Here is a 21312-nt window from a genome sequence, read left to right as displayed (position 1 = left end):
ACCATTGGGTCCCTAGCACCTAGCACAGGACATGAAAGGCATTCAATGAACACTGTCTACCCTTTGAAAGGCATGGAATAGCTGGCCATCCTTGATTTGGTCCGGGATCCTGCCTCACAGCAGCTCCAATAAATAATACTATATTCCAAAAGACCCCAACACTTGTAATAATGGTTAAGGGAAGGGACTTCTTTAGTTGGAGTGAAAGCCAAGTTGTGCCCTCCCATAGACCTATGCTATCATAGCTGCTTCTTCAATGATTTAGAAATTCTACCATTAGCCAACGATAGTTCTTCATAGCCTGCTGTCCACCATCTTTATATGTATATTGTTCCATACACTCTGTCCAGTGGTCTTGTTTCAGGCAGAAAGCTAAATTTCACCTTTGTTCCTCCTCCATTTGGCCAAAAGCGAGAACTGTTTCATGGAGTTCGAGTTCATTATGGTGGAATTTGGCTTGGCGTAGAAGAAAGCAGCTGGAACTGACCCAGTAAGGAACTTGTATCAGGGTAACTGATCTCAAAGTTAGGCCTCTGAGAGTGCTGAGGGCTTCTATGGTGGGTGATATAGGTACGGTAGAGAGCAATCCAATTAGGAGTAGCTGGATAGTCACAACACAAAGAATTTTAGTTCTTTAGATAACCGGGCAACAAAGCTATAGTAGTATTTCCTTATCAGTTTTTTCCCATGTCACATATAAAAACTTTCTAGTTATATTGTCTGGTAGAGTCTGTAAGAGTTGTATCTGTGTGTGTGGAATAGAGATGATCAGTGTGTGGTTTCAGTTTGGGGGAAGTCACAGTTCCCAGCCACAAATGAAGCCGTCTGCTGGAAATGCATGCCGGTCAAGGTTGGCATTCGCTGATGTGGTTGTGATTTCCCCCAAGTTCCTGAATCCCTGGTTTCCCCTGCTGTGACAAGGCTAGATCCACAACACTCAGTAGATGTTGTCTGTAAGAGTGAGAAATTGCAAAGAAACATTAGCCTTGATCGAGTGTTGAATTTGGGACTGAATTCCATTGTTCTTTTAACCCCACTTGTGTTTTGGAGCCTGGGAGCAGCTGTGATAGTTCCTTTGAAAAAAGGCAGAATACTCTAACCCTCTGGATGAAAGAGCCTTTGAAAGCAGCCACTGCGGATTTGGGAAGATGTGCTCTATTGTTAAGGGCTGAATGAATGTGCTATACTGGAACACTTAAACCTAACTCCTAATGACAAGAAAAGATGTGGCTTGTTAAAAATATATGTGCACCCAAACTATCCCGAAATGAAGGAGCACTTTATCAGGTTATATATCATGGTCATCACATGAATGAGGAAGCCATTGCTGTACAAACCTTCCTGCCCCATCTCCAGTATGAATCACTTTCCTTTCTGGTTTCCCCCCTTCCTCTTCTCTGCTTTCCGCCCTCTGGTCCTCAGGTAGTCTGTATCCTGACCCTCATCATGTTTCAGTTCTGACTATGCACCACTAGATAGCCGTGAATGTGATTCAACACAACATAATAAAAGTTACTTGAAACATGAGGGTTTATTAAAAGTTTGTTTTGTGATTCAGTTGTGCAATTCTTGAGTGTGAGCTTTGTAAATGACAGGCTTGTGTTGCGATGTTCAAAGGTGTGCCTGAGCGAAGTTTATTCTCTGATGCGGTGTCAGACTGATCTTGAAGGTGAAAGTATCTTATTTCGGATGTGTGTGCCCGGTGCTAAGCACAATGCTTGACACCCACCCAGTAAGTCTTCAAAAGTACCTCATGAATGAAATCCAAGGGGATTTCATTGGGTTCAGTTAGAACCCAGTTCATATGAGAGACAAGAAAATAAATGGTAAGTCTGAATTTTGTGATCATGAAACATGGTATATGTGTAATGTCCATTATGGCAACCACTAGCTCTGGTGGTTACCCAGGGAACGTAGCCAGTGTTACTGAGGAAATGAAGTTTCCTTTTCACTTCATCTTAACTAACTTAAATTTCAGTAGCCACATGTGTCAGTTACTGCTTGCTCAGCTGGCACAGTCCTGCAGCCATACAGCTCTGATAAAGACCAGATACAACAGCAAGCATCCACCTTGTCCTTCATGTTATCATAGAAACTGAGAACAGGAGGTGATGGATTGTTAATGATCCAAAACACATTGCTCTATCTTTTCTTTATCTTTTGGGACAGATCAAGGTCAAGGATGTTGTTTCTTTTAGTTTAGGAGCCTGGAGAGAATTTGCATTTCTTCCACTCAGTCCCCAAGAAAGTCATGTATCCAAAAAAAAAAAAAAAAAAAAAATTGAACAACTCCAACATCCATGTTCACAAATCTCAAGTGTCCAGACTTCTTTAAGGAATTAACTTGCTAATGAACTTGGAACCGTATCATGCACTGGCTCTATTTTATGATGTTTTGCATATCTGTTTCAATAAGGTGGACTTTCCTGAATAAAACTGGTTGTCGTTTTGAAATAGGAGGATGCAAGGCTCCTTGGGAAAACCCTGATATTTTGCATTTTCTAATGAGCTAAAGGGCAGTTTCAGAAAGCAGAGCAAAATGAATGTTACCTTCACATGGGATACTCAGCTAAGGAAAGTTCATCACTGGTTTGTTCTGCTGGCTTTGCCATCCCTGAATCCTATGAAGACCATTTGATGGGAAGCCTTTTAAGTGGCTTAGTGCGCTTACCCCGAACTAATGAATTGCCCTTGATTGCTGTTAAGCATGTTAATGCATTTAAAGTTGAATTTGCTCTGACAGGCCATTTACTGGAGGGTCTGGATAATATAAACATAGATGGGAGGTCAGAAGAGCTCAGACATTATCCCCAAGGCCAGCACTGTGATAACTAGAAGATAAATGTCTCTAAACTAAAAATGTTATCTGGCCATGGAGGTCAGGCAGACCTTTATGAAGACCTTTATTTCAAGGAAAAGTTTCTCCAAAAAAGAGATAAAGGGACCAGATAGTTTGCTCAGTGATTAAGAGTACTTCTTGTTGCAAAGGGCCTGGGTTCCATCTCCAGCACCTACAGGGAGGCTCTTCACCTCCTTTGGCACGAGGCATGCAATACACAGAGGTATGTACATGCAGGCAGAACACTCATACACATAAAATAATAAAAATAAATCTCTTTTTAAAATTAGATAAACGTCTCATCTTCTCTATACCAAGTGTGAAGTCTGGCTCTGTCTCCTTCATTTCACTTCATAGAGTTTCATTTTGTCCTTTTCCTCCCTTCTTCTGTTTCTTTTTTCCCTTCAACTACTTAAAATCACCTACTGGGTTTGGGTTTCTGACTCTAAGCATGTGGCATGTGTATTAAGATGGAAACTGGGGAGGAGGAGGACTGCAAATGAATTGCTTGTGCTGCCTAGGTTGGAGAGGGGAAAGTTTTATTAAACAGCTGAGGTAATTTCTGGTATCATTTGGAAGCAAACTTGGGTGGACCCTCTTGGGTGGATGTTGGTGACTTGGTATTTCAGTACCTTTGAGGCCCTTTCCGAAATGATCCCCTTGGTATTTTTCCAAACCTGGCAACAGTCTAATTACCACATTGGATTCTTCCAGGCTCCCAGGACAACAAGGGCTTGGGGAAAGCCATCAGGTACTACAGCAGTAGATGTATTTGAAACCCTAGAAGTCTGGATTTCGAGAAAACCGGACTGTGGCTTCTCTTCATGGAGACACAGTGACTCTACAGTCTTCTCCTTTGCCTTTCTCAGTAAAATGAGTGTTCCTATTGTCACTTGGGCAGGTGCCCCTCTGCCTCACAGTCAGTCAGGAAGCTCTCAACTTAGGTTACATCCCTTAAGTGACAGTTGATGGAGACTCTGAATTACAGCTGCACTCTCCTTAGGAGTACCAGGGTCCTCACTCACAGAATGTGATTCCATGGCAACTGCCTTTGTGGTCCTTGGGGTGTTCACATATTAGTCATAGACCTGAGAAGGGTGATGAAGTTAGAAATGTATATGCAAATGGTGGTGTTCATGAACACCAGAGGCATCCCTGCCCATCATGGTCGCCTTTTTCTCCTTTGGTCTAGGATGCTTCGAATGCTGCATCAAGTGTCTGGGAGGAGTTCCCTATGCCTCCCTGGTGGCCACCATCCTATGCTTCTCGGGAGTTGCCTTGTTCTGTGGCTGTGGGCATGTGGCTCTCGCGGGCACCGTGGCAATTCTTGAGCAACACTTTTCTACCAACACCAGTGACCATGCCTTGCTGAGCGAAGTGTGAGTATCCTCTTCCCTTTAGACATGTATTTAAGATGCAACCATCTCAGTGTTTTTTGACAGACTACCCTGTCCTCGAGCAGAAAATCAACACCTTTGATTAAAGCTTGCTATATTCAGGTAGAAAAAGTCCACAAGGGATGGGGATGTAGTTGAGCTGGTAGAGTACGTGCTTCCATGCACAAAATCCTGAGATCCATCCCCAGCTCTACAAAGACTGAGCATGCCTGTATTCCCAGCACTCAGGAGGTAGAAGCAGAAGGCTCAAAAGTTCAAGTTCATGGTCATATTTATTTGTATACAAGAAATTCTCAGAGAATAATTTTTTAAAATATTAGAAGTTCAAAGTCATAGCAAATTTGAGGCCAGTCTTGGATATGAGACCCTGCTTCATGGAATAGAAAGGAAATGGGGGGGGGGATCCATGATAGAAAAAAAGGAAAAGGCCAAGAATGTAGTGGGTATTTGAGGCCCAGGGTAGATTCTCCTTTGCATATGACAAAGTGTACATAGTCCACACAGTAGTGGTAGATGTAGGGACTGTAACACAGTGACAGGTTGATGCTGCAGAGCGCCCTACCAGACCCTTGTCATTGTTCTCATGTAACAAGAACCCTCTAGTTTACCCCCTGAAATGGATGCTCTGTGAAGGACTCACTCAAGTCTAAGTCAACAGGAACAGTATTTCCACATCAATTCCATATCTGGGCAGGAGATCTAAGCCCAGAGCATCCCAATGCAGCAAAGAGGAAGTTCTGGAAACAGCGCTGGCACTCTGTCTTCCTACTCTGCCATGATTCTCAGGGGAAGCTCAGCAGGTCTCAGGCTTGGTCTCATGACTGCAAACCCCACTGCCATATGTACTTGCTGCAAGTAGCTTCCCCTTGCTCGATTCCTTAAGTCTTTTTGTTTAAGTTCTGAAGGTTCCGTGTTTGTGGGTTGTACTTTTGAAGCAACCATCAGAGTGGCAAAGGCATAAATGACCATTTGTGGGATCACAATGAAATGACTTTTAGTTTAGATGTTGACAGTCTTGCTATGGCCTTGACTGTCCTTGGCCCTGCTTCTGCCTCCAAATGCTGGGATTATAGGTATCAATTACCAGGCCTGGCAAACTTCACATTTTAAAATCTGTTCACGAATGGCATCTGAAGAAACGAGCAAGGATGAGAAGGCTGCATTGGGGGGAAATCAACGCATACAAATGTGCGTAACGAATGCATGTGTGGCGGGCTGGGGCCATAGCCTGATCAGAAGCATGCTTGCCTGATATGTGTGAAGCTCCGACTTGGATTTCAAAGCACTCCACAAACGAGGTCCACGCACCTGTAGTCCCAGTGCTCAAGTGGGTAGAGGCAAGAGGACCAGAAGTTTAAAGTCATCCTCGGTGTTGATGAATAAATATGTATTGGAGCCAGATGAGAGTGGCCATGGCTCAGGAACACAGATGTAAGGTCAGCCCAAATTCCATGTCCCAACATGAAAGCAGCTTCGTGTTTTATAGTAAGAATCAAGAAGGTCACAGATCAAGTCACTCTTCAAATGCATTGATGCAAACATCAGATAGGCAAGTTACAGCAAAGCAGCGACCCTCTGTTGATGGCCTCAGGGACTATCTGATGGCACTTGTAGCTTTTGGTTGGTGGAAGTTAATGCTCTACCAAGTTAAGACATTCCAAGGATTTTTTTTTCTTTTTATCTGTTAGTCATGGGGCGTTAGGTCTGGCACAGAGGTGGACAAAGAATGGCTATTTGGGGGGATTAAAGATAACCCAAGCTAAACTGTAATTAGGCTCTGGGCCTGTCCTCAGTCATTAATTACTAACCACTTAATAAGCCTTGTAGAAGCTCCCATTTGAAATGGCAGTTTCTTTCTGCGAACCTTTGCTTACATCAGTTATATAGCAAGTTTAAAACTAATCTGGGATACATGCTATCTTGGGCTTTCTTGAAGAAAAAAAAAGACATACAGAAATCTACAGAAAAGAAATATCAGGAAGGGAGTATTAACCCAATTAGCCAGTGATCTTAATCCATGGCTCTCAAACTTCCAAGCAAGTTTACAGTCTGCCCATGTCTCACTGCAGAGCAGCTAATGAAATCTCTTGGAGGTGTTATCCAGGTACTAGTAGCTTCTGAAACAACCCAGATGATTTCAGGGGGAGCCAAAGCCTGAGGATCTGCCAAAGTTGGGAATGAACTTTCTGTAACTTGCCTGTAAGGGGACAATCCCAGCACTTGTCCCCTTACAAGAAATCTGCCAGATTTTTCCTTAGAGCTACCCTGAGGGCTGACTTAGGTATTTTCTCCGAATAGCGTCAACCACTAAGCCTGGCTGGGAAGCATTTTGATATGCTGTCTATTAAACCAGGGTTCAGACACCTACTTTGGCACTGTGTGACTTTGAGTGGGTAGCTTGACTCCTCAGTGTCCATGCTCCCTGTAAAGGGAGATAGAAACATCCATCACACAAGACTCCATCGAAGGAAACTCTTGCCTGTTGCTTGAGAAGGTTGGTTATCTTGCCCACAGACCTACCATGGAAAGACCTGGGCTGCTAGAATGGGCAGAGATGTCCCTATGGGCTGCTCTCTGGGCTGCCCTCTGGGCCTTCTGAGGCCACCAGACATGGCACAGTAAGGATGCCTCGTGTCCCTACTCCACAGTGCTTCTCACTTATGCAGCCATCTTCTTTTCACAGGATCCAGCTGATGCAGTATGTCATCTATGGGATTGCATCCTTTTTCTTCTTGTATGGCATCATTCTGTTGGCAGAAGGCTTTTACACTACAAGTGCAGTGAAAGAGCTGCACGGTGAGTTTAAAACAACTGCCTGTGGCCGATGCATCAGTGGAATGGTGAGTACTAAACCTGGGTACTCGGCAGAGCCATGCATGCATGGCTGCGTTTCTTTCTACTAGGAAACTATGAGCTGTTCGGGGAGGGTCCATGACACAAATACTGTTCTTACCAACATGACCATAGGGATTTGAAAACCTTTGTGTGGTTGAGAAAATTTGTAACTGGTAGTATTAAGCCAAATATTTCCCTTTTGCTGGGCTCTGGTCTAGAGGAAGATAAGTCTTTAAAGCCAGGGTTAAGAACTGTTCCATCACGAAGGTAAAACTTGACATATGGTAATGCACATGTGTATGTTGCCCTGGGAATCAAACCCAGAGCCTTCTGCATCCTAGGCAGGTACTGTACCAGTGAGCTACGTCCCATCACTTATACAGGTTTTACACATAATATATCCCTATCCAAATGTTGCCCAGACAGCTGGACATGTCGCTAGTTATCGGAAGAATGGTCAGATGTAGAGAAAATATTTGGAAGTTGAGAAAAGTACTAATGCTGAGGAAGAAACGTGAGGCATGGTGTGGGCCCTCCCAGCAGGAAAGCATCAGCCCGCAGGCCAGGGCTATGAGCTTCCTACTGTATAGTAGTGATATGATTGCACCCCACTGCAGGGGAGGTGGAAGATAGTATTAGGAAGGGAAAGATGTGGGTCTGACTTCCAGCACCAGGGTAGTCCACTGTTCACAGCAGTTTTTGTGAAGGAGACATGCTGATTGGGGTGGAATTCTTTGTGACTTGATCTGAACCTGGCCATGAATGATATTATAGGTGCTATTATATTAAGTTTCTTAAGGTAAATGTGGGGCTGATGGGATGGCTCGGTGGGTGAAAATGCTCACCGTGCATACATACTATCCAGCCTGAGTTCAAACGTAAGAGCGCACAGTGGAAGGAGAGTGGGAGATAGTAGGGGTGGGTGCTGGTGGGGGTGGATGCTGGTAGGGGTGGGTGCTGGTGGGGGTGGGTGCTGGTGGGAGTAAGTGGCACCAGGCCAAGGGACAGGAGCACTGAAGTACAGAATCAGGAAGGGCTTTATTAAAGCCAGAGCAAAACAGAGGGAAATTGCTTCACATGAGATCAGGAACGAGGAACCAGTGTGAACAGGGGAGGCCCAGAAAAGTTCAGTCCCATGAATAGGCTGAACAGGAAGAGTGGAGGTGATGGGAAAGACCACTATTTGGAGGAGGGGTAGGGACCCAGCACAAATGAGCCTTGAATTTCAGGTTGGGAATGGCATCGGTAGGCAAAGACAAGTGGGGTCGTGACAGGGTCAACTCAGTAATCCTCAGATCTGGCCAGTCACCTAGTGGTATGGAAGAGGAATTTGGGAAAGTGAGGTTGTAAGAGGCCATCTCAAGATTCAAGTGAGACAGACCGTGAAGATGCCAACTGGACCCTGGCATTGGAGTAGAATAGGGGCTCTGGGTGTGGTCATGGGTGGGACAATGAGAGGAGGAAATGAGTGACAAGTCCCGGCTCTAGTACTATGCTAAGGAGCTGTGTGCCATTAGGGTGGAGAGAAATTGGTCGATTCACTATGACCCATGGGGGCTTACTACAACCTTGGAGGACCACGTCCAGTTAGCCAGTGTGTCACCTACAAGCTTGGGGCCAGGGCTTCTGAGAATGGCTGGGAGTTACCTATCTAAAACTGTGAGCAAATTTCCATCAAGGTTTGTGGAGGAGTCCCGAGGTACCTCACTATCTGCTGGGTAGGTTCAGAAGCCACGGACAGACAAATAATGCCTCTGAAAGTTCAAGAAAGAAGTAGCCGAGGAGCTGGATGCCTGCCAAGGGTCCAGACCATTTGCAGTATCAGGTCCAGTCTGTATGTCATTCCTCCCATTAATGGCCTTCTCACCATTGTAGGAGCCCACCTCCTGAATGCTGTTGGCATATGGTACCTGAAGATGCCTGGACAGCCTACAGCCTTGCCCTGACCTCCATTCTGCTAGTTCTGTCCAGGTGGCACCACAGTCGGATGGTTGTGCCTCAGGCTCCTGCTGTCTCTTTTGCCACTGTCCTCCCACAGGGACCAGCCAGACCCCACTTCCCTCAGCATAAGATAAGGCCATGAACAGCCTTACTGAAAGGAGATACCACTGTGGCCACCATTCCTGTTAGGGACCATACGGCTGTGGCCCCGCCTCAGCCGTCTCTTTTGGCTGGTCTGGGACCTGGGACTTGCTGATTAGAGCACACTGATAGGTAGTGGACTCCAGGATGTGCCTTTCTCTGACCGCCTAGCACTGGGGGTACAAGTGTGTACTACCACACTCGGCTTTTTATGTGGCCACTGGGAACCAAACTCAGGCCCTCACGCTTGGAGCAGCAAGCACTTCACCAGGTGAACTATGTCCCCAGCCCCACTTCTATTTCAAAAAGGTTTCTATTTGTTTAGTGGGGTGAGGGCCATAATAGCTTGCTATATAGCATATATCACATGATGCATGTATGGATAGCAGAGGGCCACTTGCAGGCGTCAGTTCTGTCCTCCCACCTTGTGCTTTCTAGGGATTGAATAGGTCACCATCAGGCTTGGTAGCAAGTGCCATCTTACTGGGCGCCCACTTCGGTTTTTAAAGGCTAGGTGGACAGGGAAAACAAGCTTCAGGGTTGCTGGTACTGCAGCAGCAGCAGTAGCAGCAGCAGCATCTGAGGAGCAGAGGAGAAGAAGTTGAGGAGATGGTACTGCTGTTTGCTGAGGAAGACCTTGCTTTCCCCAGACCTTTATGGGAAACACCTACTTCCCTGGGGCGGGGAGGCTACTGAGGAAGACTCTGAACACAGGAGGGTGCATTCTACCAGCACTGGTGTGACCTCTGGGACCCGGACCCTCTGTAGGAAGTAAAGACTCACCAAGGTCAAGAAACACCAGCCCCTTCTCAAGTCCCTGTGGTGTTATTAAAAAGCCCATGAAGCGGACAATGAAGGCTGATGAGAAGCCAAGGACAATGGCACTAGGTTTCGATCCTAATACATGAACTGGCTTTGTGGGAGCTTAGCCTGTTTGGATGCTCACCTTCCTGGGCCTGGATGGAAGTGGGAGGACCTTGGTCTTCCTGTAGGGCAGGGAATTTGGACTGCTCTTCAGTAACGAGAGGGAGGGGGAATGGAGTGGGGGGAGGAGAAGAGGAGTGGGGATAGGGGGAGGGAAGTGGGGGGAGGGCAATATTTGGGAGGAGGGGAGGGAAATGGGAAATGGGGAGCAGGTGGAAATTTTAATTAAAAAAGAATAAAAAAAAAAAAAAAGCCCATGAAGGGCATCAGTTTTCTGTGGCTAGGGAAAGAACGAGAAAACCTATTCTGGAACAGGCAGCTTGGAAGCCTTAGGGAGGAAGAGGAGGTGTGACCCTGAAGTTTGTTCATTTGAACAATTTTAGCAACGCAGGTGCTTCAGAAACTGACAAGGTCTTGAAGGAACAGGACAATATCCTGTATCTGCAGTTTCCCAGGGTGGCCAATAAGGGGCAGCAGTTTGAACCTGATGTCCAGGTCATTCTCCCTCTGGAGAATCTCCTATGGCATAAAGTTAGGTGAAGACGAAATAGAAGAGGAAAATGAGAATCTTAACAGATTCATTGTGCTCATGACTGTTTGAGACTTTGGTCAAAGTTCAAGATCTAATACTTCTAGTAAGTTCTCTGGATCAGGAACTAGCAGAGCTCCTTTGGAGAGAAGACTTCCTTGGTAGTTGCTATTTTCACAGACCCACATGCAAGGTAAAACAAAGGGAAGTACTGAGAAATCCACACAATGTTGTGACTCAGTGACCTCTAAAGACATCCTGGACCTAGCCCACATTTAGTAGGATGCTGGGAGTTTTCAGAACTGATGTTTTGAAAGAATATCTCATAGGCTGGCCCAAGTGTGCTGGGGTGTAAGCCCAGCTTTATGCAAAGTTGAGGTAGGAAAATCAAAAGTTTAAACAACTTAATGAGACCATTCTTCAAAATAAAAATATAAAAAGGGAACTGAATGTTTATCACAGTGGCAGAGCATTTGCCTAGCACATACAAGGCCCTAGATTCAATTCCCAGTACAAACACAACACAAAAACAAACAACAATAAAACACAAGCCTCACTCAGGTCCTGGAACTAATTAACTGGAGGAGTAAGGTCACCTCTTGGGTTCTCACGACCTGGATTGTTAAAAGGGAATAGGAGGGGTAAGAGACATTCTCAACTGGACGGTCTTGAGTTTGAAACTCAGAACTCTGTATAAAAACTATAGGCAGGGGGACCCAGCTTGGAATCCTACCACTGGGAAGGCAGAGACAAGAGGATCCCTGGAGCTCAATGGCCAGCTAGTCTAGCCTACTTGGTCTGTTCCAGAACACTGAGATACAAAAAAAAAAAAAAAAAAAAAAAAAAAAAAAAAGGAAAGCACCTGAAAAACAGGTAGTCAAGTTCCTCCACAATCCACATACATAAAGTGAGGGGCTGAGAAAGTCTGAAGGTCTCCTCAGGCATTGGGGCACTGCCACTCTAGATTCTCCTTGTGGAGCATGACAACAGTGCCTCCCCTGCTCCATGCTGAGCAGATGTTTCTTCCTCACTTGCATAGCCAGGCAAGGTCCCTGTATCCCATGGGTCCCACACTGGGCAGAAAATTGCTGCCCTTCCTCTGAGATCAACCTGCCCATATCAGCGAGATTCTTTCTCCCTCTTCTTATTTTCTGCCTAGTTCGTTTTCCTCACATATGTGCTGGGAGTGGCCTGGCTGGGTGTGTTCGGCTTCTCTGCAGTGCCCGTGTTCATGTTCTACAACATATGGTCAACCTGCGAAGTCATCAAGTCCCCACAAACCAACGGGACCTCCGGTGTTGAGCAGATCTGTGTGGATGTTCGGCAATATGGTACCTCCTTCCAATCCTGTCCCCGTTACTCCTTCATTGTTTTGTGCCTGTGTGTGGGTTGTAATTAGCACATAGACCTCTTTTTCGTCATCATAACACATTTCCTGCCTTCATGAATTCTTCACACTCTGACCTATTTTCTGGAGGCAAGAATCCCGGGGCTTGCTAGACGATGTTATTTGAGATTTGTAAAAATATTTTTCAAGAAGCTGGGTGGTGGTGATGCAAGCCTTTAATCGAGCACTCGGGAGGCAGAGGCAGGAGAATCTCTGTGAGTTCTAGGCCAGCCTGGTCTATAAGAGCTAGCTCCAGGACAGGCTCCAAAGCTACAGAGAAACCCTGTCTCAAAAAACCAAAAAAAAAAAAAAAATTCAAGTTAGGTACATACTTTAAAAACTAAATCTTTCGCCGGGCGGTGGTGGTGCACGCCTTTAATCCCAGCACTTGGGAGGCAGAGGCAGGTGAATCTCTGTGAGTTCGAGACCAGCTTGGTCTACAAGAGCTAGTTCCAGGACAGGCTCTAAAGCCACAGAAACCCTGTCTCGAAAAACAAAAACAAAAACAAAAACAAAAAAAAAAACAAAACAAACAAAAAAAAAAACAAAAAAAACTAAGTCTTTCATAACAGAAAGCTACTTTATATAATGCAACTCAATAAAAAAACTTTTAGATACCCATTGTAAGAATTTTTTTGTTTTTCTTTTCTGCCCTCTTCTTGTTTTTATTCTTATCTCACTATGTAGTCCAGGCTGGCTATCTGGCCTTGAACCCACAGCCCCTTCAGCCTCTTGAATGTTAGGATCCTGGCATGTGCTCCCTTGCCCAGATCTTTTCACTATCACATTGACTTTTCACCTAATACATTTGCATGCCTGGCTCTTTAAAGGGAGTCTTTTTTACATGACCAATTGCTTCAACTTATCTGTACTGAAAGAAACATAAAATGCAGATGTATTTCAAAGTCACCATGATGGACTCTGGGAAAGCAGCGTTCAGTAGTCAAAAGCTGGCTCAGATAGTTTTTTTCTCACAAATGGGATCCTCAGAGAAATCCTCAAAGTCACAGAAGGAGCCACTGGGGCCTCTAACCAATTAATTTGGGTGGAAATTGACTTCCTTGCTGAGGAAAGGCCACATCCTAAAGAGGGAGTGTAATTACTGCTCTAGATAGGATGTTAGAAAATGTGTTCTGCCAGAAAACAGGGAGGAAGAGAGTTTTCCATTAGAAATGAATATGGAATGTGTCCCGGACAAAGATGGCGCTTTCATTTTTACATAGACTTTCTTATGGGGCTTATTCTCAACATCTTAGCTTACAGCCTGGTATAAAACCTGCGTAAAACTGCCCACAGTAGATCTCTTCTCACAAAGGTTCGGCCTTAAGATAGATTTTAAGAGGCTTTGGGCTAGTTTCTAAAGTACTCATAAAGCTGGGTGTGCCGGCACCTGTCTATAATCATAGGTGTCAAGAAGCTGAGGCAGCAAGATTGCCAGTTCCTGGCCTGCCTGGGCCACAGAGTCAGACCCTGCTTCAAAACATCAAGTTTCCATAAAGGAATATGTGCAATAATCTCTGTGCTCCTTACAAAGAACTCTTGTTGCCATGGTAATGATTTTTTAAAATCCTGTCTCTACCCAGCTGGTTATTTTTAAGAGTACTTGTTTGAGTTAATGTTAGAGATGGGAGAGAATGAGGATTTAACAAAAGTCCCTTACGTCCTGTGAGAAGGGGAAACCGAGCCGTGCTTAGCATTTAAGCACATCCCATGTATTAAAGAGGGAAAAGAGCAGTAACCAGTGGACAGTTGTCACTGCAGAGAACTCAAGAGTACACCCTGTGCTCCTGTGGCCAGGACATGTGACCTAAGCACTACTATCATGCTTCATGAGGGGGTTTCCCTGCAAATTCAATTCACTACAGGGCAAAAAAAAATCTAGCCTTGAAAATGTGGGCCAGGCACGGCAATGCACACATTTAATCCCAGCATTCAGGAGGCTAAAGGCAGGCAGATTTCTCCAAAACCAGACTGGTCTACATAGCTAGTCCCTGGCCAGCCAGGCTACGTAGATACACACCTTATCTCGAAACTAACTTTAGGTAGCTATGTACTCCATCTACAAAACCAAAATAAACCAGGAAGTTGTGGTGCCTGCCTTTAATTCCAGCACTCAGGCAGAGGCGGGTGGATCTCTATGAGTTCAAGGCTAACCTTGGCTACAGAGTGAATTCCAAGACAGATTCCAAAGCAACACAAAGAAACCCTGACTGGGGGCGGCGGGGGGGAGAGACTAAAATAAAATCTGACATTAATACCAAACTCCATTGACAAGGTACAGTCTGCTGGTGAAAAATGCCCAGCTGTTGAAATCTCACATGGACTAGGGAGAGTGTCTTTGTTCTTGCTCTGTTGCCCAAATAGAGCATATTCTTGGTTCCTCATTGCCTAAACCTCAAATACAAGGTACCTTGATTGAAAAGGAGCATAGCTAACAGTTGTACTGAATCCAAAGTGGAAAGGTCTACTAACATGAGGTGAGCTGACACTGTAGCAAAGTGGTTGAATGTGTGTGTAGCATGTGCAAGAACCCTAAATTCCATCCCTAGCAGTGCAGGTGGGAGAGACGACCACTAGCACAACGAAACTAGAGCAGCCCGAATTGAAGTCAAGGCGCTGGGTACTACATCTTGTGCTCATAATCTGCTGGGGTTCACTTTGCAGGTATCATTCCTTGGAATGCTTTCCCAGGCAAAATCTGTGGCTCTGCCCTGGAGAACATCTGCAACACGAACGAGGTAAGCAAGCCACAGTCCCAGCACCCGACACATGCTGATTTACACCTTGAGCTAAGAAACAGGGCTCTAGATGGTGCTGCTAAGAAAGGCAGGTCTTCCATGTGAACTGTTGTAACCATCACTCTGCTTTCCACTGAGAAAATTAATGTCCACTTCATATGGTACAGTCCATTTAGGAAGGATCCTTAAGATCATGAACTTTTATTCTCTGCAATTATTTGTGATCCCAAACCTAAAAATCTGAGGAATGATTTTTAGAAATATTTTCAGAAAAAAAAAACACTTGTCACAGACAAATTTAGTTAATTCTATTTTTTTCTTTTTAAAAAAGTCTGTGGCTGGAGAGATGGCTCAGTAGTTAAGAATACCTGGTGTTGGGGACTGGAGAGACGGCTCAGTAGTTAAGAATACCTGGTGTTGTTCAGGAGGATGCAGGGTCAATTCTCAGTACCCATACAGTAGCTCACAACTCTGTCAAATTCCAGTCCTCCAAAGACACCAGGCATACATGTGGTGCACTATTAATATATATGCATACAAAACATCCATACCCACAAATACAATTAAAAACAATAAAGTATCCTAAATTTGTGTGTATGTCCTATATTTTGGTAAGAGAACAGAGCTAATCATTTCTATTTCCAGAACAACTTGTTCTGAGGCCCTTCTTTCTTCATTTTAGTACTTATTTTGCAACATACCCTAACACTCTAAAATCAAACTTTCTTAACACTATTTGTCAGCTGTGGGCTTACAACTGGTTATGAAACAAAAGTCTTCAATGCACTGGTGAAGTGTATATATTTAAGAAAACAGACATCTGTTTGGAAAGCACCAAGTTAAAGAAACAACTGGCCTCTACCCTATCTGACTTTTCCATTTGTATAGCCATAGCATGCATTGTTGGCTCAGAGCAGAGCCTCCTAACCTTGGCTGTACATTGCAGTCATTAAGGAGCCACACTCTATCCATAGTTGAGGCCCAGACCTTCACTATTCCAATGTGATTGATCTGGGGTGCAGCCTGAGAATCAGAAAGGCTTGAAGCTCCCACAGTGATTATAAATGAGCCAGGGCTCCAAGGACATTTGAGCCTATACCCAGGCTAGCAGCCAAGAGCTGTGAAAGAGAGGAAAGCACTCCACACAAAGTGTTCATGGTGCCCTATTCTTTCCTAGTTCTACATGTCCTATCACCTGTTCATTGTGGCGTGTGCTGGAGCTGGTGCCACCGTCATTGCCCTGGTGAGTAACTATCCCAGAACTACCCTAGTGGAGCACTCCACCCCCTGCCTCCAAACCAGATTTCCCTTTCAGCTTTTACCAGGAGAAGCAGCAAAGGATCCATGTGTTCAGCTGTGGCTAACTGTTCCCTCTGTAAACTTACCCAATGTCTAGTTCGCAGGAAGTAGCTGCCTTGGTACCAACTGATGCAGTTTGAACACTGGAAAGAAGAGAGGGTACCAACACCTGCTGACTAGGCATAGCCTTATGGCATTTAGCAATTATTCCCATGGCTTCATTCATGGACAGAGACTCACGTGAGGCACTGCCCATTTCTTTGCAAAGAAATCTGGACTTCTAAATAGAAATATAATATACATATATAGGTGATCTCCTTATGTGCAGAAATAATATTCTAAAAAGTCAATTCAAATGCTAAATTGTATATATTGAACACAGCATGTTGGGGAAATACAGAGTAGCCTCTGGATCACATTATTCCATGTAGATTTCAGTGTAAGACACCTTAGTTAACTCATTACTACTGAGTTCACAGCCAGCATCACTATCATGCATGCCTGGATAAAGGTTCTGTCACACACATTATCTCTGAATGGCACTAGCACACCTTTCTTAGGAGCTATTTTAGCAGAACTGGCACCAAATAGTATGCTTGTTTACAGTGAGAGCACAGGGAAAAGACAAGGAAGCCTCACCTCAGTAGACCTCAGCTAGAACTGTGCACACTAGAGGACTCAAATCTTAGCTGCTCTGCACATGGCCAGTCATGGGGGATGAATACTGTTTTGGGGGGATACATATTATACCATGTAGGTGAACTTGGAATCTGCACATAATGAGAATCAACTTACAAGTAAACGGGCTTTCATGCAGGTATGTGTATAACTGGTGGTGGTGGTGGGCTTGGTTTATGACTTGTAGAAAAGTAATTTAAGATGGGGAGAGCAAGGAGATTTCGGCTGCTTGAGGATGGCTCATCCCCAGTTTTCCTAACCATTAAGTCATTCCTTCCCATGAAATCACCATGGTGACCTGTTCTCTTGGCTGAGCAACAGGCAGGAAGAAGACTAATTGCTGCTGAGCAGGCAGTTTGGGAAAGATGAGAAGAAATAGGGCAGTGAACTTCATCTCTCATACTGCTGACCCAGCTCTCTATCTTGTTAGTCTTGAAACACATCCAAAGCTTTTTAATAAACTTACTGAGGGTAGAGCCAAGGACTTACATTATGTATGTGTGATCAGAAAAAAGTCATGTGCTAGATGAGAAAAATCATCTGCTTTGATTAGAAGGTGGGGAGAAGGCCCTTTGCCTGTGAGCTGGCACGCAGGCCTGCCCCAGTTTAGAGGTGTCGCGCCATCAGCCCCCACTGCCTGTATCTTACTGTCCTGTTTTGTTCTCTTCCACCAGCTGATCTACATGATGGCTACTACATATAACTTTGCGGTTTTGAAGTTTAAGAGTCGGGAAGATTGCTGCACTAAGTTCTAAATTACATAAGGCTGATAAGGAGCATTAGAGAGCTCGCTCGGCTCTATAGCGTGAATATCACTGACCCTCCAGACTAAAGCAGAGTCTAGCTTTCTGCAGTTTGGCTACAGTAACTTGTAAATAGCTTCAGTTAACTCACTTTGCATGGTAGACTAAATAATATGACTTACTGTACGTGGATTACAAAAGAATGGGGTCTATTTCCACAGTTTGAAAAGGATTGTAATTTACTGACACTGGTGAGCATCCTTTGAAAAATAATTTTCTTGAACTTAAACTTGGAGCAGATCTCTAAATGAAGTATTAACACTGTGAAATACCTGCATTTTCCATTATTCTCGCTTGCTTGATAACCAGCCTTAATGATGGAAAGAAAACAAGTGCTGAAGATGGAAAAGTTATAACCTAAATTTCATTTTGCCATACTCTTTTCTAGAAAATATTTTTCAAGTATATTTTAAATTCCATTTAAGAGGTTTTTATATCCATGGTTCATTCATACCAAATAAATGCCCTTTCAAGTAGGCCATATAAATTTGAAGAAGGGTGTCACCCATTTAATTCATTCATACCAAATAAATGCCCTTTCAAGTAGGCCATATAAATTTGAAGAAGGGTGTCACCCATTTAATTTTTCTGAAAAATGATTACATGTTTTTGGTATAACAGTCACTTCTTCAGAACCCACAAAACTAGTAATTTCAAATTGTCTTGGTGAATAGTGACTGTTCCCTCATAACTAGGTTCTTAAGTGGCATGTAGGATTTTAATGGGAAGAGAAGTTGGGTCCAGATCTGAAGGTCTCATATATGTTGAGAAGGAAGTATGATATGAGAAGAAAGTATGGCATTTAAGGAAACTGAGCTGTGTAGATTTATGTTTCAGGCAATAGGAAAATACACAGGAAGGATGTGTCTCGTCACATAAACTGTAAAGATTGACAAGGATTTTTATGTGAAATAAACTTAGAGGAAATGAAGTAATGGCAGTTATAAAAGGAAGAATATGGGTTTCACTGCTAAAATGTGTAAACATATAGACTGCATACTTTCAATTTTGGTTTTAACATTTAATTTTTCCATGTTAAATATACAGTTCTATAATTATTTACTCAAAATAAACATTTTTCACACTTGTAGGCCTCTGGGGGATTTTTTTTTAACCCACAGATAAAGTCTTTATCTTACAATTTTAACCTAAAAAGCAATGTTTCTGAACCTCTACATTTGTCTTTAAAATTACTCTCAAAGTGGTGAAGAGCACTGCCATATATTTCATTTTCACTTCTTAACAATAACTCTGGCCATTTTATTCCCAAGTTTACTATATTTGCATACTAACTTTTCTTCAGCCTCTTAGTGTGAAGCCAACTAGTAGAGCACCCTGTGCGTCTGCAGCCCTGCTAGCAGGAGAGCATTACTAGTGAATAACCCTCGCCCCGCTCCAGCTGACCCGTCTAATCTGACTACCAGCTCGCTTTGCCTTCTCACATGCTCACTAGCCATCATGCTCACCCTTCTTTTCCAGATCCACTTCCTCATGATACTGTCTTCTAACTGGGCTTACTTAAAGGATGCAAGCAAAATGCAGGCTTACCAGGATATCAAAGCAAAGGAAGAACAGGAACTGCAAGATATCCAGTCTCGATCAAAAGAACAACTCAATTCTTACACTTAAAAGCGTTTGCCAGAGTGTGTCAGCCGACGAATTTACAGCTCTGACAAATCATCAGACAGCTGCTCTGCAGTACAGATGTGTATCCCACCAAACAAATGTAGACATACCAACATTTCACTGTCTGTCTCAAGCTGCTGGGGTGGATCTCTAGGAAAACCTTCCAGTGGGTAAATCATTTTCTTTAGAACAAATATTGGAGGTTTCATGTTAGCCATTTTAAAAGGCAACACTTTTGAAAGAAAGACCGTTCATCCTTTGGAAAGTCGTGGCATGTGCACGTGACTGCTAGAGCAGTTCTAACACAGGTTTACATCATGCTTCTTGATGCGGACCTGTGGCATGCCAGTATCAAAGGATGTGACTCTAGATTTTCATATGCCACCTGTCCTCAAGTGTTATCAAAATAGAATTGGTGTGAAGTTCATTTCTGATAGCTGACCTTTATTAACCTTTGATAATGTCATTCCTTCAAACCTGTAAAAATTAGCATCCCCAATGTCTCACTCATTGATTTCCCACGCCACTCAGAAATCTTAGTAATGCTAAAATGAGCTGCAATTATGCTAAATTTATCAGTGCAGAAGCTGGATTCTGACTCGAGCTCTGCAAAGTCAGCTTTATAGTAGCTCACATCGTAACAAAACGATAGTGACGATTCGGTGATCACCATTCTTGTTTGGAAATAAATGTCAGCTCTGCCTTAATATTTGCTTTAAATTTTTAAGAATTTATACTGTAAGCAGAGACCCAAAATCCCTTCATAAAATTCTGTTCCATGAATATTTTTCTTAAGAAGTGTTACCTTGTTAAAATGACCACCATTCTAAACCATTTTTAAGTGGTCTGGATAGTGAGTTTACAGTTTCATACCAACTATCTAAAACCTAACTGCAAATTGACCACAGACCTCCTACTTTTATAGACTTTAATACATAAGTAATTTAAATTAGGATTGGTATTTGTTTTCTTATCTAAATCTTAATTTCCTGGAATAATAATGTTTGATGTTCAGCAAGAAAACTGCTTGAGTTTAAGCCATTTTCAAAAGAAACTTGCCTTCTAACTCATTGTGTTCCAGAATATTAAGTGACTAATAGGTACTGGGTATTAGTGATGGTAAGTTTTGTGTTGTTCTTTCTGGAATGATCCATACATATAACTGTGGGGTGCATCAGTGCTTTTCAAAGGGGCTGCATACTATAGGGTTAACTATGTATATTCATGTTAAGAGTTACCTTGTGGTTAGGCTGTTTCCTGGATTTTAAAACATATACATGTGCAGAAATGTATTCAAATGAAAGGAAGCATACCTTTATCAAGATGCTATTAAAATCAAACATCAACTATCGTATTTGGATTTTTTTCTTTTGGTCAATGCCGAAAAACGCCTATTTGGGTTCTTTTTAATTGGGAGACGCTCTCTTCTGTGTAGAACAGTTGTTCCAAGATAGCTTAGTGTTTTGTTTTCCTGTTGCATGACAGAGTTCATATTTTTTCCAGCAGTGGAGGTGCTGTTAGAGTCCAGTGTTCTAGAAGAGGCAGTGTCTAAAGCCTAATTTTACTTTTCTAATTCTGGTAGCTATTGCCAGGAATTTATGAACGTTTTGTTGAAGTAGTCTAATATTTTTTATGTAAAGAGCATTAAATTTTGCTATGTATAAATTTTTGTAACCTAACAGTGAATCAATATTTTCTATCAGTGCCAAGGGCTTCCTGTAGTTCTATTCAAGTGTTACAATAAATATTTGTAGATAATAGTCAATACTTGTGTATGCTTATTTTAAAGATCTATTTAGGTGGAAATAGTTGTGGATGTACTAAAGAGTAATGAAATAAAATTATAGCTTCATTTGCTTGCCGTTTTACCATACATAAATCCTATCTTTCTCTGTTTGCAGTATGGTGTCATTTTTAAATAATATACATCAAGATTTCACATTGATAATGTAGTCCATGGGAGAATGCTATGGGTTTTATTTTGCACACACATACAAATCTGTTTTTAGCCAGAACAATTTGAGAACAAACTATTGTAACCTACTGAGCCCTATTTTATATAAAATGCTACTAGTGGCACCTAAGAGGTCTATGAAAGGCACAGGATTTTCATAACTAGTTTCTCCAATAAAAAGCCATCCGCCTATAGGATTAACACATGGCTTAATCTTTGGC

General features: G+C 43.1%; 1 protein-coding gene across 5 annotated transcripts in view; it reads left to right on the top strand.

Moving 5' to 3' along the window:
• The window catches only part of Gpm6b (glycoprotein M6B), a 147549-nt gene extending 126647 nt beyond the window's left edge, over positions 1–20902 (top strand). For 3 of the 5 annotated variants that reach the window (XM_057758932.1, XM_057758929.1, XM_057758931.1), the window contains 6 exons: positions 4032–4218; positions 6920–7076; positions 11766–11937; positions 14658–14731; positions 15909–15974; positions 18991–20902. In XM_057758932.1, the coding sequence (XP_057614915.1) occupies positions 4032–4218; positions 6920–7076; positions 11766–11937; positions 14658–14731; positions 15909–15974; positions 18991–19140 (806 nt within the window). In that variant the 3' untranslated portion in view covers positions 19141–20902. Of the gene's footprint in view, positions 1–4031; positions 4219–6919; positions 7077–11765; positions 11938–14657; positions 14732–15908; positions 15975–17382; positions 18108–18990 lie in introns of those variants that run through there. The other 2 variants (XM_057758930.1, XM_057758933.1) reach the window with 1 other exon arrangement.
• The last annotated feature ends 410 nt before the right edge of the window (positions 20903–21312 follow it).

The sequence above is a fragment of the Chionomys nivalis genome, chromosome X (genome assembly GCF_950005125.1).
Source record: "Chionomys nivalis chromosome X, mChiNiv1.1, whole genome shotgun sequence".
Taxonomy (NCBI): Eukaryota; Metazoa; Chordata; class Mammalia; order Rodentia; family Cricetidae; genus Chionomys; species Chionomys nivalis.
This window is presented reverse-complemented; position numbering and strand designations above follow the sequence as displayed.